Here is a 13,196-nt window from a genome sequence, read left to right as displayed (position 1 = left end):
ACATATTATAGGCTACAATCCAATAGGGAGACCTGATACATGTGGCCTGGAGAGTGATTATGGATAGAGTGCCTACCAAGGTTAACCTTAAAAGTAGAGGGATAGGTTTATCGAATATCCTCTATGAGTTGTGCCAGCAGGAAACAACTACACATTTGTTCATTGGGTGTAAGAAGGTGCACAACATCTAGGTAATGTGTGAGAATTCAATATATACATCATCGAAACCTACCTGATCACCTCCAACAATTTCATCCATAGAGTTGACAGAAAAACAAAATAAAGTTTGGAAGGGAGTGTGGATAGGTATTATATGCATGATATGGAAGCATAAGAACATGATTGTTTTTTAGCAAGGTAGGCTAGACGTGCAAGAATTTTTTTTGTTTGGCTTAAGTTAATGTATGGTCTTGGATTAAACATAAGATACCTAAAGCCCTATTTTCTTACTCTAGTTGGGTTCAATGCCCAAAAATGTGCTTGAAAATTTAGTGAACTAGTGGTAGGTCTAACCCTGTAGCAAAAACGTACTGCAAAGCTTAAATTTTGTTAGTGCTTAGGGATGATTGTATTTTTGCTCCTGGTTATTCTCTAAGGTATGATAGGTTTTGAGGCACGGCTAAGGGATGATCCTGACCTAGCCCTGGGTTCTGTGTCATGCTCTGGGTCTTCCTTCTAGAAGGTTGGGCTAGTTTAGGGGATGCTCTATCTCTCAAGGCTTCATCAACTATTTGGATACTACTATGTGATGCTAACATGCAAGATCCAATAAGAGGAGGAAAATAGTACCATCACAAGGGTTGGAGATCAACTTTGTGTGCAATATCAATGTTGAACTAGATAAATCTCTACTACATATCATATGCACATCCAAAGCTCAAAGAAACTACAAAATTCCATTTGCAACAATAGGAATCTGAAACTGGATTGCTTTTTATATAAGGACTATATCTTAATATTTCAGCACATCACTTGGTTGAGGGTATATAAAGTGAGTGGATGGTTGGTTGAAGCAAAAGATTAATCGCAATCTTATGTTGGGGACCAAATTCATCTATGATGGTGAATTGCTATAGTGTGTAAGGAGAAAACATGTAGGCTTGCCATGTTTTTATTGGTTGTGGACAACCTCTAAAAAAATCTAACCTCATTTTTTTGTAAAAAGGGTTGGGGCATCCTAAGTAATATTAGCAAAGCTAGAGTATCTTTTCTAACTAATAGGTTATTCTACTTAATATTAAATAATAATGATCATGATATCATCACATGTATCAAACATATGTTAATACATACATTCACTCTTCGTGTATGAATATACTCATCCATACACATCAATTCAACAATTCAATACATACTACAAAAAAAAAAAAATCAAATACTCAATTATAACATGCTTTAAATGTCACTTGAGCGGGACACTTTTACTTGAGCAAGAAACTCTTATTTAAGCAACCTATATTCACAAAACATAGGAATACCTCTCTCTTAAGAAGTGGGCACACAACTTAAGCAACTCCTTCTATAACTTGAGCAATAACAATTTAAGATGAGAGAAAATTGGTTTGGCCTCTTTTTCACTTGAGTGTCTAAACAAATGTTTGAGCACCGAACTCCTAGTGGAAAGAATCAACATTTACTCACCATTTAAGCATCACATCATCGCTTGAGCAATGCGACTTAGTGCAATGAGACAACAATTTTAGATTTCACATTAAATCTCAAACGCTACATCATTTAAGTAATCACTTGTCACTTGAGCAATGAGAGTTTTAGATAAGAGAACATTGTTTTAACTTCTCTAACTCAAACTGCAACTTGTGACTTAAGTGATAGACTTAAGTATTAATAGGACACTAAAGCACTTGTTTTAAACTTCACTTTTTCATGCTTAAGCAATAAATTTAAAAGACGTAAATTATAATCCAAAATATAAATCTTTATAAAAATTATAAAAAAAACAATTCTAAGTGTCTTATATAATTTTTATTTGTTCAACGATACCACTCCAAACTCAATTAAAGTTTAAGAAAATACAACAATTAAAATTTGAATCATCCAATCTAATTGTTTCAATTTTTCATTACAAACATTTTTAGTTACATGTCTCAAATAATATCTATTAAAAAATTAAACTCATCTTTACTCTAAGTGCACCTTACCTCAAAGCACAACCTTAAAAGATCTTAAACAAAAAAAATTAACATGAAGTAATACATTCTAAGTTGATCCTACCCTTAAAATATGAATCTTACCCCAAATGAAGGGAAAGTAAAAAATAAAAATTAAACTACATGAAATAAGAAAACTTACCCTACTCAAAATCTAGTCAACCCAAATCTAGAAAAAAAATTCTAAAAACATAAGCTTTATAATTGAAAGAAAAATTAAATATTTAAAATATATTTATAATTTTTTTAAAATTATTTCAGTATCCATCCTACTTAAACTTGTTTCTCTTAAACCTAAACAAAATGATCGTAAAGCATGCGGACACAAATCATAAAACGGGAACAAAACTAAAATATAACAAATATTAAACTCAGTATTGTTAAGAAACTAATAAAAAAAATATGAAAAAAGAGAATGATGGGATATTCAAAAAATTATTCTTGGACAATTTCTTTTAATTACTTAAAAAAGAGTTCAAAACGTGGACCAAAAGAAATGTCATCGGGTTCCATGCTTAAGATCCACAAGATGTTGACACGCGGCATAGCAGCATTGGGTAGAGGAAGGACCACGACACTTTCTCACAGTGAACTGAACGCAATAATGGTTGGTCGTTTAGCGAAAACAGTCAATCGAGGCTAAATAGCAAGGAGCCGACATTTGAAAGTAAACGTAAGCGATGACAGAATCATAAAAAAAAAGGTGGAACACTCTCACGTGCGTCGCATCCACTTGTCACACCCATTACATTTTTTTTAATTTTTTAATTACTATTAAATTTGTTCAATGGATTTGGCCTCCACCTCCTCAACGCACGTGTCAAATTCACTTTCTTTCTGCTATCTCTTCACGCTATAAAACCCACCCAAGGGATCCTCTTTCACACGTTTCAAGTCACAGAGCCAACAACATTCACCAACAACAACTACAACAGGAAGCAAAAAAAGTTGAAAATCAGAAGATTTTAGAGCTAAGGGGAAGAACAGAGAAGCGAGAAGAGGAAAAGAGAATGAAGGGTGAATTAGAGTTGCCACCTGGGTTCAGGTTTCACCCCACGGATGATGAATTGGTGAATCACTATCTGTGTAGAAAATGCGCTGGTCAACCAATTTCTGTTCCTATCATCAAAGAGGTCGATTTGTACAAGTTTGATCCATGGCAGCTTCCAGGTCCGTTTAATTTCTCATGGCTTTCCTATACTTTCAATTTCTATCATTCAATTCACTCATCATCAGATTCTGCTTGCAGAAATGGGATTTTACGGCGAGAAAGAATGGTACTTCTTTTCTCCTCGGGACCGCAAATACCCCAACGGCTCACGGCCGAACCGCGCCGCCGGAAGTGGGTATTGGAAGGCCACCGGCGCCGATAAACCGATCGGAAAGCCGAAGGCGCTCGGGATCAAGAAAGCTCTGGTTTTTTACTCGGGAAAAGCCCCGAAAGGAGAGAAAACCAATTGGATCATGCACGAATATCGCCTCGCCAATGTTGACCGATCAGCCTCCAAGAAAAACAACAACCTAAGGGTACGTTTTGATTTGATTTTAATTTACTTTCTTTTGATTTGGTTTGGTTTGTTTTGAAAGTTTCTGATTTTGATGTTATGGTGCAGCTTGACGATTGGGTGTTGTGTCGAATTTACAACAAGAAAGGGAAGATTGAGAAATTCAACACGGGGGCACAGAAAATGGAGGCTGGGTTTGTTGATAATTTCGATCAAGAGATGAAGCCGGAGATTGAGAAGCTTAGGAATGAGCAATTGTTTATGGAGAGTTCAGAGTCGATGCATAGAGTGCAGACGGAGTCGAGCGGTTCAGAGCAGGTGGTTTCGGCGGAGGTGAGGTGGGAGAGGGAGGTGCAGAGCCACCCCAAATGGAATGACATTGGGCTACAGCTTGAAAACGCCTTTGATTTTGAATACAATTACTTTGACAATAATAACCTTTCGGTGGATGACCCTTTTGGGAATGTTGAGTATCAAATAGGCCACGTGTCTCCCTTGCAGGACATTCTCATGGAAGCCCTGTTGATGTGAAAACGAAACCTTTTGGACAAGGGGCCTTCATTACGTCCATAACATGGGACCCTTACCCCAAAATATCTTCATTATTTTGTAAAGTCAGCATTGGTATGCTATTGCATTCACCTAACTACTACGACCACACGTGGAACCAGACTTAGTGTGTGGACCCAACAGTGATGCACGTGTAGTACTAGTAACTATTCTTGTTCTTTGTTCTGGAGAGGTCAGGGAATGTTGAATTCGGCTGAACTGGGCTTTTTGGATTAGGTATGCAGGGAAATGAGTAAAAAGCAGAGTAGGAGCAGAATTAGCTCAACAAGGTGTTGTTCATTGATAGGTTTTTGGAGGGTTAAAGTGTAGCTGTAGGGACTCCACCATGAAAATTCTTGTGCCATTTATGATTTTTTCATATATATGTAATATACAACTTCTACTTTTCAATTTAAAGAATGGAAATTGTGCAGTGTATCTTGGTCTCAGAGTGTATACATATGAGACTTCGTCATATTATATAATATGCTACTTTGTCGAAGTAAATGAGTTCATCAAAGAGAGAAAAAAAATCGAAGTACTAAACAGCAGCAAATAATATTAATAAATAACTTGACGATGCTTATGGAATCATCCAGCATATAAATTGTTTATAACTAATGATGGTACAATCAATAAATATGAAAATGTTGATAATTTCATTACGAAAAATTTTCTTTTTATAGATATTTCAAGAAAAATTATAAATAGCGACAAAAAAATCAATCACTAGATGATTAAAATTGATTACTGATTAAAATAATAAATGACCGGTCATTATATTTCTTGTTATTTGTTATTGGTGCATAATGACCTAATTCACAAATATTATTATTATTAATAATTTTACAAATATTATTTATTATTTCTCTTAATATTATTTTTAATAATGATATCATTATTATAAATGATAACGACTATCTATCCAAAATTCATCATTCTTAGGGTGTGAACTCATCAGTTCAACCCGTCAGCTACATTTATATTCCTGAAATTAATGGAAAAGTCTAACATTAAAGTTCAATGTCTCACCTCGAATCGATGACCTGTTCCATTTATTTTTGAACTAATTTCTCATTGAACTTTTTAGAATCCCAATAGTTTAAGAGACAAATCTAGCTCGGTTTTGTCGTTTTCCCCTTAGCTTTACTGAGCATATCAAAAAGGCGTTTTCTTATAATTGGTAACACATTAGGCATTTCATCAAGCTAATAAGGTAAATCATTTTGTATCTTATCAACTTCAACATGACCTTGGGGCTTTATTGTGATTGCCACGCTCCAACCATGCAAGTTCCTGCAAATCTTTGGATAAGGCACATAGTAAACTTGTCTTACTTTTTGTGGAAGAATGAAGGGATCGTATGGAATATATCTTCTACTCATTTTGATTTTTACAATGTTATATTCTAAATGAACTTTGGTGTCTCTATTATTGGTTGGATCAAACCAATCACAAAAGAAAAGGGGAATATTCTTACTCAAACCAAGATATTCTAATTCATAAATATGTTTGATGACGTCAAAGAAATCATCTTGTCCTCTTTCTGTTACACCTTTTATATGCTCCCCATAATTTGTGGTTTTCTTTCCTTCACTTCATGCCTTTGTATGGAATTTATACCCATTAACAAAGTACATGTTCCATGATGTTACAGATGAATTAGGACCCCAAGCTAATGGCTTCATGTTTGGGTCAATCACCTTGTTTCTCTCATCATGAACCTGTGAAATAGTCACATACATACTTATATGTAAATTGATTATACTAATTAATTAGAAGCACAGATGATATAACACTTCTGTAGTTGTTAAACCATTCAAGAAAATGTTTATGCATACTAATTAATGTTTATGCTAAATGAATGAATGATAATAAAATATACGCAATAATAAAAAAATAGCTTTTAGGATATAAGAAGTCCAAACACAAGACTACTTTAAAACATTGCCCTTATTAATTACAATAAAAAAAAATGTGTTAATGTATATATCTGAATTAATATGAAATAAATAGAAAATAGATATTTTTAATGGAGTTAGAGACAACAATAGAGAAATGTGTTAATATATATATATATATATATATATATATATTAATATAAAATAGATATTTTTAGTGAATATCAATGAGTAAAGTGTATGAGTTGTTTCTTAATAGTTCTGATGTGAATGTAACTACAAGAACACATGATTCTTGACATTCTTAGGAACAACTTGAGCTGGATTTGAAAGGCACTTTACTTTAGAATTGGATCAATGTTCTAAATTCAAGAACTCACCAAAACTTAGCACCAACCAAGACTCATATGGAAGTCCATGTATTGTCAAATTGAATCAAAACACAAGGAAAGAAGAACAAGAATTAAAACTGGACAGAATTTAAATGATAGCTACTGAACCAAAACAGAATTAAGAACACAATGCTGGAAACACAAAATTAAACGGTAGAAAAAGAAGTAAACTCTAGGAACCAAAACTACCGAATGGAAAATTGAAGAAAAGGGAAGAAGAACACTTATAGAAGAAGATGCTTGCTGGATTTTGAGAATTGGAAGAAGCCATTCACGCCACTTGGAACCTTGAACCAAGATAAGTGATGACCACTTGAAGCTCACCATAGCTCACAAGATAAGGCAAAGAAGAGGAAGACTCAAAACTCACAAATTCTCTCCAAAATTGAGTATAGTCTCTCTACTATATAATTCCAATCTGAAAATTACAAAGGAAAGCACCTTATTTATAGCCTAGAGGTGCTGAAAAATAGGTGGGAAATTTCAAATAAAACTCATTTGAAATTCTCACCAAAAACAAGTCACATGGGAGGTGTGACCTTTTTCTACTATGACACCTCCTAAAAAACTACACCTACACCCCCCTACTAAGTCACATGGACAATGTGACTCTCTCTAATACATTCACACCTATTTATTTAATATCCACACCTCCTACAAGAGTCATTCAAATGATGCTCTTTTATTTAATGCTTGGCCTTGCCCCTCATGGTTTGGACTTGGGCTTTTTGGGCTTGGGCCTTCTTGGGCTTGGGCTTTGGGCTTGGGCCTCATCTTTTGCAAAGACTAATAAGAAGAACTTTAAATGCTTTGGCCCTTATCCATTTCTTCTATTGATAACATCTTTCTGATTCTCATCAAGTTCACTACAAGAAAAAATTATTTTGACGAGGGTTTATTTTTATATTATACAGGAGTAAAATTTCTATTAAGTTATTTATCCAAGGTTGTAATTTCCTCCACTAAACCATCCTTGGAGAACGTGTTCCATGGGGTTTTCTTAAACCTTAAGAAAAGTCTTTCAGAAATACCATGTGTTTAAGAACCTCCGTAAAATACCATGAGTTTCAAAATTTTCGTAAAATGATTTGTTGTCTGAAATAACCTTCAACCCCATTTCCCACCATCTTTAATGATCCTCTTGACTTTTCTCTTCCACCGTAGATACACTGCTTTTCGGCACAGACTCAATAGTCATTGACGCCAGTCCTAACAAGGAATCACAATTTAGTCACACTTATGTCTATTGTATCTAAGAGAAGAAACACTAAATAAGGCACTAACTTCTTCTTACTCCAATATTGCTTCTTCCATCACCTTACAGTCTCAACTTGGGTCACAAGCCATTGTTACCTAGCTCGACAAAAACTGATGTTTACCATTGCTTTATAAATTCTAAATAATTGCATTATCTGTCAGATGTGAGCTTTAAAGGCATGTGTGTTCTTGACTACAAGGGCTTTAAAGATTGCAAGACATATTGCGAGAAGAAATTAACTTGATTACTTCTCACTTTCACATGCATTTTAAAATAAAGACCTTAATTTAAAATATTTCAAAATTATAAGAATTAAATATTAACAATTATAACTAAAACTAAAACCGCACATAAAATATATGTACATCAAAAGCTAAAACAAAATAAGTCAAGTTTTTTTGAAGTATGAGCTGGTAACAAAAAAACTTGGAATTATATAAACCAACTATCATCAATCATAAGAAATATGCAAATACTGTTGAAATAGTTATCATCCAAGATTAGTTGTTGAAATAGTTATCATCCAAGATTAGTTGTTGAAATATTTATTATCGAAGGTTATTTTGTTGAGTTTTTAAAATAATTTTTTTAAAGTTTAAAAAACTTATTTGTAATGTAAAGTTACACTTTCTTTAAGAGATTTTAGTTATACAATATATTAAAACTATATAATTTTTAATTTTTTATTCATAAATATATTTAATTATATTTATTTATTGAAGTTTGAAAAATCTGGAGTGTTTATTGAGGTTCTATAATAAATCTTAGGAATTTAACAAAGATTGAAAAATCTCCATTATTTTGTTAAGATTTTAGAATAAATATTTGAAACTTAACAAAAGTTAAAAAAGACTTCCGTTAATTTGCTGAGGTTGTAGAATAAACATTTGGAACTTATTAAAAAATAAAAAAAATTCGTTAATTTGCTACGGTTTTAGAATAACATTTGAAACTTACCCAATTTTAAAAAAACTTACATTAATTAAATCAATTTTTAAGATAATATTAATTTCCACTAAATAATCTCCATCAAAACTTTTTTTTTTTGGTTACAAATATTATGATATCCAATTCCATAAGCTATGTAATAAATTTTATTGAGATTTGTTTTCAGAATTAAGTTGTTTTTAAAAAGATTAATTATATTTAAATTTATACTTTGTGATGTAAGTTATTTGAATTTAATTTTTCAGAAAAACTAATTTTATTTCTACTAATATTTTATCATGCAATTTTTTTAGATTATACTTTAAAATCAAATTTTTATTTGAGTTATATTCTTTTGAAAAATTATTTTTAAATAATATTCTTTAAAATTAAAAAAAAATCAATATGAAGGTATAAAAAAAATTCAACATACTTCATCGTCATTTAAATTGCGAGCACAAAGAGACAAATGCGCAAGTGGGAAAACCGGACAATCCATTTTATTTTATTAAATTATTACACTGTTGCTCCTTAAAAAACGGTCTGAGATATTATTTATTTATTTTGTTCTATATTTAAAAATAATAATTATATAAATACTTTCTAAATTTTTAAATAATTAATTAATGTCTCCAAGTTAAATTAAGTGAGGAAATTACTTAGTCACAATTTTTGTAAATCAAACAAGATGAACTAAGAAACTGAAAATATCAATCTTCTTTACTAACATTTGAGAGTCAGAAAAGCTGAAGTCAAAGATTGCAGCTGGCAATAAGGATGAAGAGGGTTCCGAGAAGGAGCACATTAAATTAATGAAACCAGGATGTTCATTTCACTTGGACCTAATCTCACTACATTTTCACCATACTCGTTTCCCAAGTAAAACCTATTCTACCCCACCACAAAATGTCCCATTTCAAAGACCATCAATGGGTACCACTATCACTGAAAGGTCTGAGAAAATAAATTCCTGACTATTCTAGGATCATATTCATATATCTTACTAATCTTACTCACATTTTAATAAATAAATATATATATATATAAATGAATAAATATTATTTTATGAATAGATTGTTAACCTTTCATACTAGTATTTTAATATAAATTTCATTTTATAAATCGATCTCATAATAAATTTAAAATTCACTTAGTAATATACTTATAATAACAACAATAAATAAAACAATACCAAAATATAAAATTTATTAGAATTAATAACTACATTTAAATATTATTCAAATATTATGTTTTTTTGAAAGTTGAAACTCATAATCATTTGTAAAATACTTTACAAAAAATGTATTTAAAATATTACTAACTCAATTTCAAAATAATATGCAACTTAAGGTTTAGTTTAGTTTGATTTGTTAAAGCCTTGAGAGTTATAAACTTTAAACCCTTCAGATAATCTTTTGACTAAGAAAAGTTATAAATTTCTTTTAATACATTTTTCATCTAGAGAATTAGTCGTTATCACCTAAGTATATAGAGACCAAATTCGATTGACAAACAAAATATAGATATAGAAATGTGGATGTTGGTGGAGTTATCACTACAAGAAAATCATCAAATAGAAACTAATATTTAGATATCAAAATAAAATAGTAACTAAATTAGATACTCTTTTAAAAAAAACTAAAAAAATAGTTTCTAAATTAGTTTCTATTATTGTGAAATAGTTTCTAAATTGGTATCTAATTATCAATTAAGATTTTTGCTATCAAATTTAAAATCTAAATAATTGATAGTTAAAACATTGGTACCTAATTAGATACCAATTTAAAATCTATTTCACAATAATAGAAACTAATTTAGAAACCAATTCTTTTTTAGTTTCTAAAGTGGTTTCTAATTTAGTTATTACTGCAACTAATTATTTTGGTATCTAAATATTGGTTTCTATTTGATGATTTTCTCGTAGTCTATAATTAGAGTCAAAATATAATAAAATATTTATTAAGTATCATTGAGTATTAGAAAGTGAAGTTTTGCATCCAATAGAATAAGCAGTATAACATTGTGTCTAAGTTTTTCCTAATATAGAATGAACTGATTAATATGTGCAAAATTTAGTGTTTTTGGAGATGCGAAGAAAAGGGGAAAAATAAAAAAGTGGAAGTCAAAGGATATTGAAAAGGGTTTGATGCAAGTTGGGAAAATTGAAAAGAAAGGGACAAGAAATGAGTGGGGGGAATAAAAAATGGGTGGTGATGTATCCTAATCCATGGAATATCTTACCTAATCAGCTTAATCTCAGACCAAATAAATGTGTTTGAAGGAAACATCCAGGTATCTTCCACACACACCATGATCATGAGTCATGCACTACGTTTCTTCAATTCAATCTTCATATTTTAATTAAGATCACATCATAAGAATATTCTCTCTTATACCTTTGACCTATTTTTTTTTTATAGAGTTAGATAGGTATTTCGTCACTTATCACGTTATTTCGAGTCAAAATTTTAGATGTTTTAAATTGTTGTAGTATAAAAACTATTAAAATAAATATATTAATTTTTTTATGAAATTTTAGTTAATATTTACATCAATAATAAGTAGTGACTGTGTACGTCAATATAAAAGTTTTGTTCTAAAATCAATTTTAACCTTATTTTCTTATATAAAATATTTTTTTATAAAAAAAGATTTAAAATATTTTAAAAAATATATTATAATTAAAAAATAATTTATTTTTTTTAACTATTTTAAAATTTATATAAAAGATTATTTTTATCTACTATCATTCACTCATTTCAATAATGTGGATGCTAAAAAACTTAGAGAATTTAAAGTGTTGACTTTGAACAAAATCAATTTTATATGCTAATAAGAAAATATATTTAATATTTTTTCTATATTACCATGTCATTTTAATGCAAGCAGGTTAAAAAAGGCAGCATAATTAGGCACTTAGGCATAAGTAAACAAAGTGAGTATAGGAAGAAAAAAGTAGGAGAGGACCAATGCATGAAAAACTTTTTGATAAATTTGTCTAATGTTTCTGACTACACATGCATGTTTTTTGGTGCAAGTGCCCCACAGTATTTCAATTTACCATTGGTCTTCTTTTTATGATTATGGCTAAAAAAACAAGAGAGCTTAAATATAGTTTTATATCATAGTAATACCGCGCCGTATTTTTGTTTACTTGTTTGACGGACCAAGAAATGTTTTTGCTAAACGAAGGCATTGTTTTATTATAGGTTTGTAACTGTTTATGTACAGAAAGTAAATGTTTTTTAAGTCCTCCAACAAATAAAAACGTATTGAATGCAACATTAATATTTAATCTGTGAGGGGACCCAACACATTGTTGATTTTTCGCATCGCAGATATGTTAAGATAAGAAGAGTTGTGATTCATGAACTGAACATTCAATGAATAATTAATGTGATGAGTACATGACAGTGATACAAATACTAAAAAAGGAAAACGTGCGAAGACTATTCTTGTGGCTGGCGAAGGTTGTATTCAATATCTTGGAGGACAAGAACCGGAAAAAAAAAAACAGTGGTTGGTGTTGGTTTTGGTGTGTTACAGACGCGGAGATGCAAGTAGGTGATGACGCTCTATGTGTAGGTATGCACTGATGAACTAATTTTTAAGTTTTATTTAAAATTATGATTCCAACATTTTAATGTTATTATTTTAATTATTTTTCATATTATTTAATTATAAATTTATTTTTAATTATATTTTTTCATAATTATTACATAAAAAATTATATATAGGTTGTTAAGGTATAATTTTTCCTTATTTAAACTGGGGGCTATAGATCCTCTGCCACCACCGTTTTCCTTGCTTTATTTAATCAAAATCCTGCAATTGTTTTTTTACTCTTTGATAATATCACATGTAGTTCTATTTATATTAGACGATTTTTTTTATTAATAATAAAAAATAAAATAAATAGGAATATTGTGAGTACTCCAATTTATATTCTAATTATTTAAATTTTAAAATTGGTAGTAAAAATCTTGGTAGTTAATTAGATACTAATTCAGAAACTATTTATCAATAATAAAAACTAATTTAAAAACCAATAATTTGTTTAGCTCTAAAATATCGTTAATTATGTCTCAATTGTATGTTTGTTCTTTCCATTGTAACTTTTATTTTTAGCTATAATCATTGGCAATTGATAATAACAATGCCTTCAATCATAACAGAAAGTTTATTAAGAATTTTTTCAACCAGTTGGCTTCACTGTCAGCCTTTCCGAGAGCAACAAATTCATATTTCATTGTTGATCTTGCAATAATTGTTTGCTTGACTGATCTCCATGTAGTTGCACCTCCTCCAAGTGTAAACACATAACCACTAGTGGATTTTTGTCTCATCTAAATCTGAGATCTAGTTAGCATCACTATAGTACAACAGAAAATCCATTATATTCAATGGCATAATCCATTCTACATCTTAAGTATTTCACGATTCTCGCAAGTGCATCCCAATGATCCTAACTAGGACATTGAGTGTACCTACTCAGG

General features: G+C 30.6%; 1 protein-coding gene across 1 annotated transcript; it reads left to right on the top strand.

Moving 5' to 3' along the window:
• Nucleotides 1–2,977: 2,977 nt before the first annotated feature.
• Nucleotides 2,978–4,660, top strand: LOC137821275 (NAC transcription factor 32-like). The gene is made up of 3 exons (XM_068625790.1): nt 2,978–3,338; nt 3,418–3,695; nt 3,782–4,660. The coding sequence occupies exons 1-3, from the start codon at nt 3,179–3,181 to the stop codon at nt 4,202–4,204; spliced, it is 861 nt and encodes a 286-aa protein (XP_068481891.1). The 5' UTR covers nt 2,978–3,178; the 3' UTR covers nt 4,205–4,660.
• Nucleotides 4,661–13,196: the final 8,536 nt, after the last annotated feature.

The sequence above is a fragment of the Phaseolus vulgaris genome, chromosome 9 (genome assembly GCF_000499845.2).
Source record: "Phaseolus vulgaris cultivar G19833 chromosome 9, P. vulgaris v2.0, whole genome shotgun sequence".
Taxonomy (NCBI): domain Eukaryota; kingdom Viridiplantae; phylum Streptophyta; class Magnoliopsida; order Fabales; family Fabaceae; genus Phaseolus; species Phaseolus vulgaris.
The sequence above is the reverse complement of the archived record's forward strand: the minus strand, read 5'-3'. Positions and strand labels throughout refer to the sequence as shown.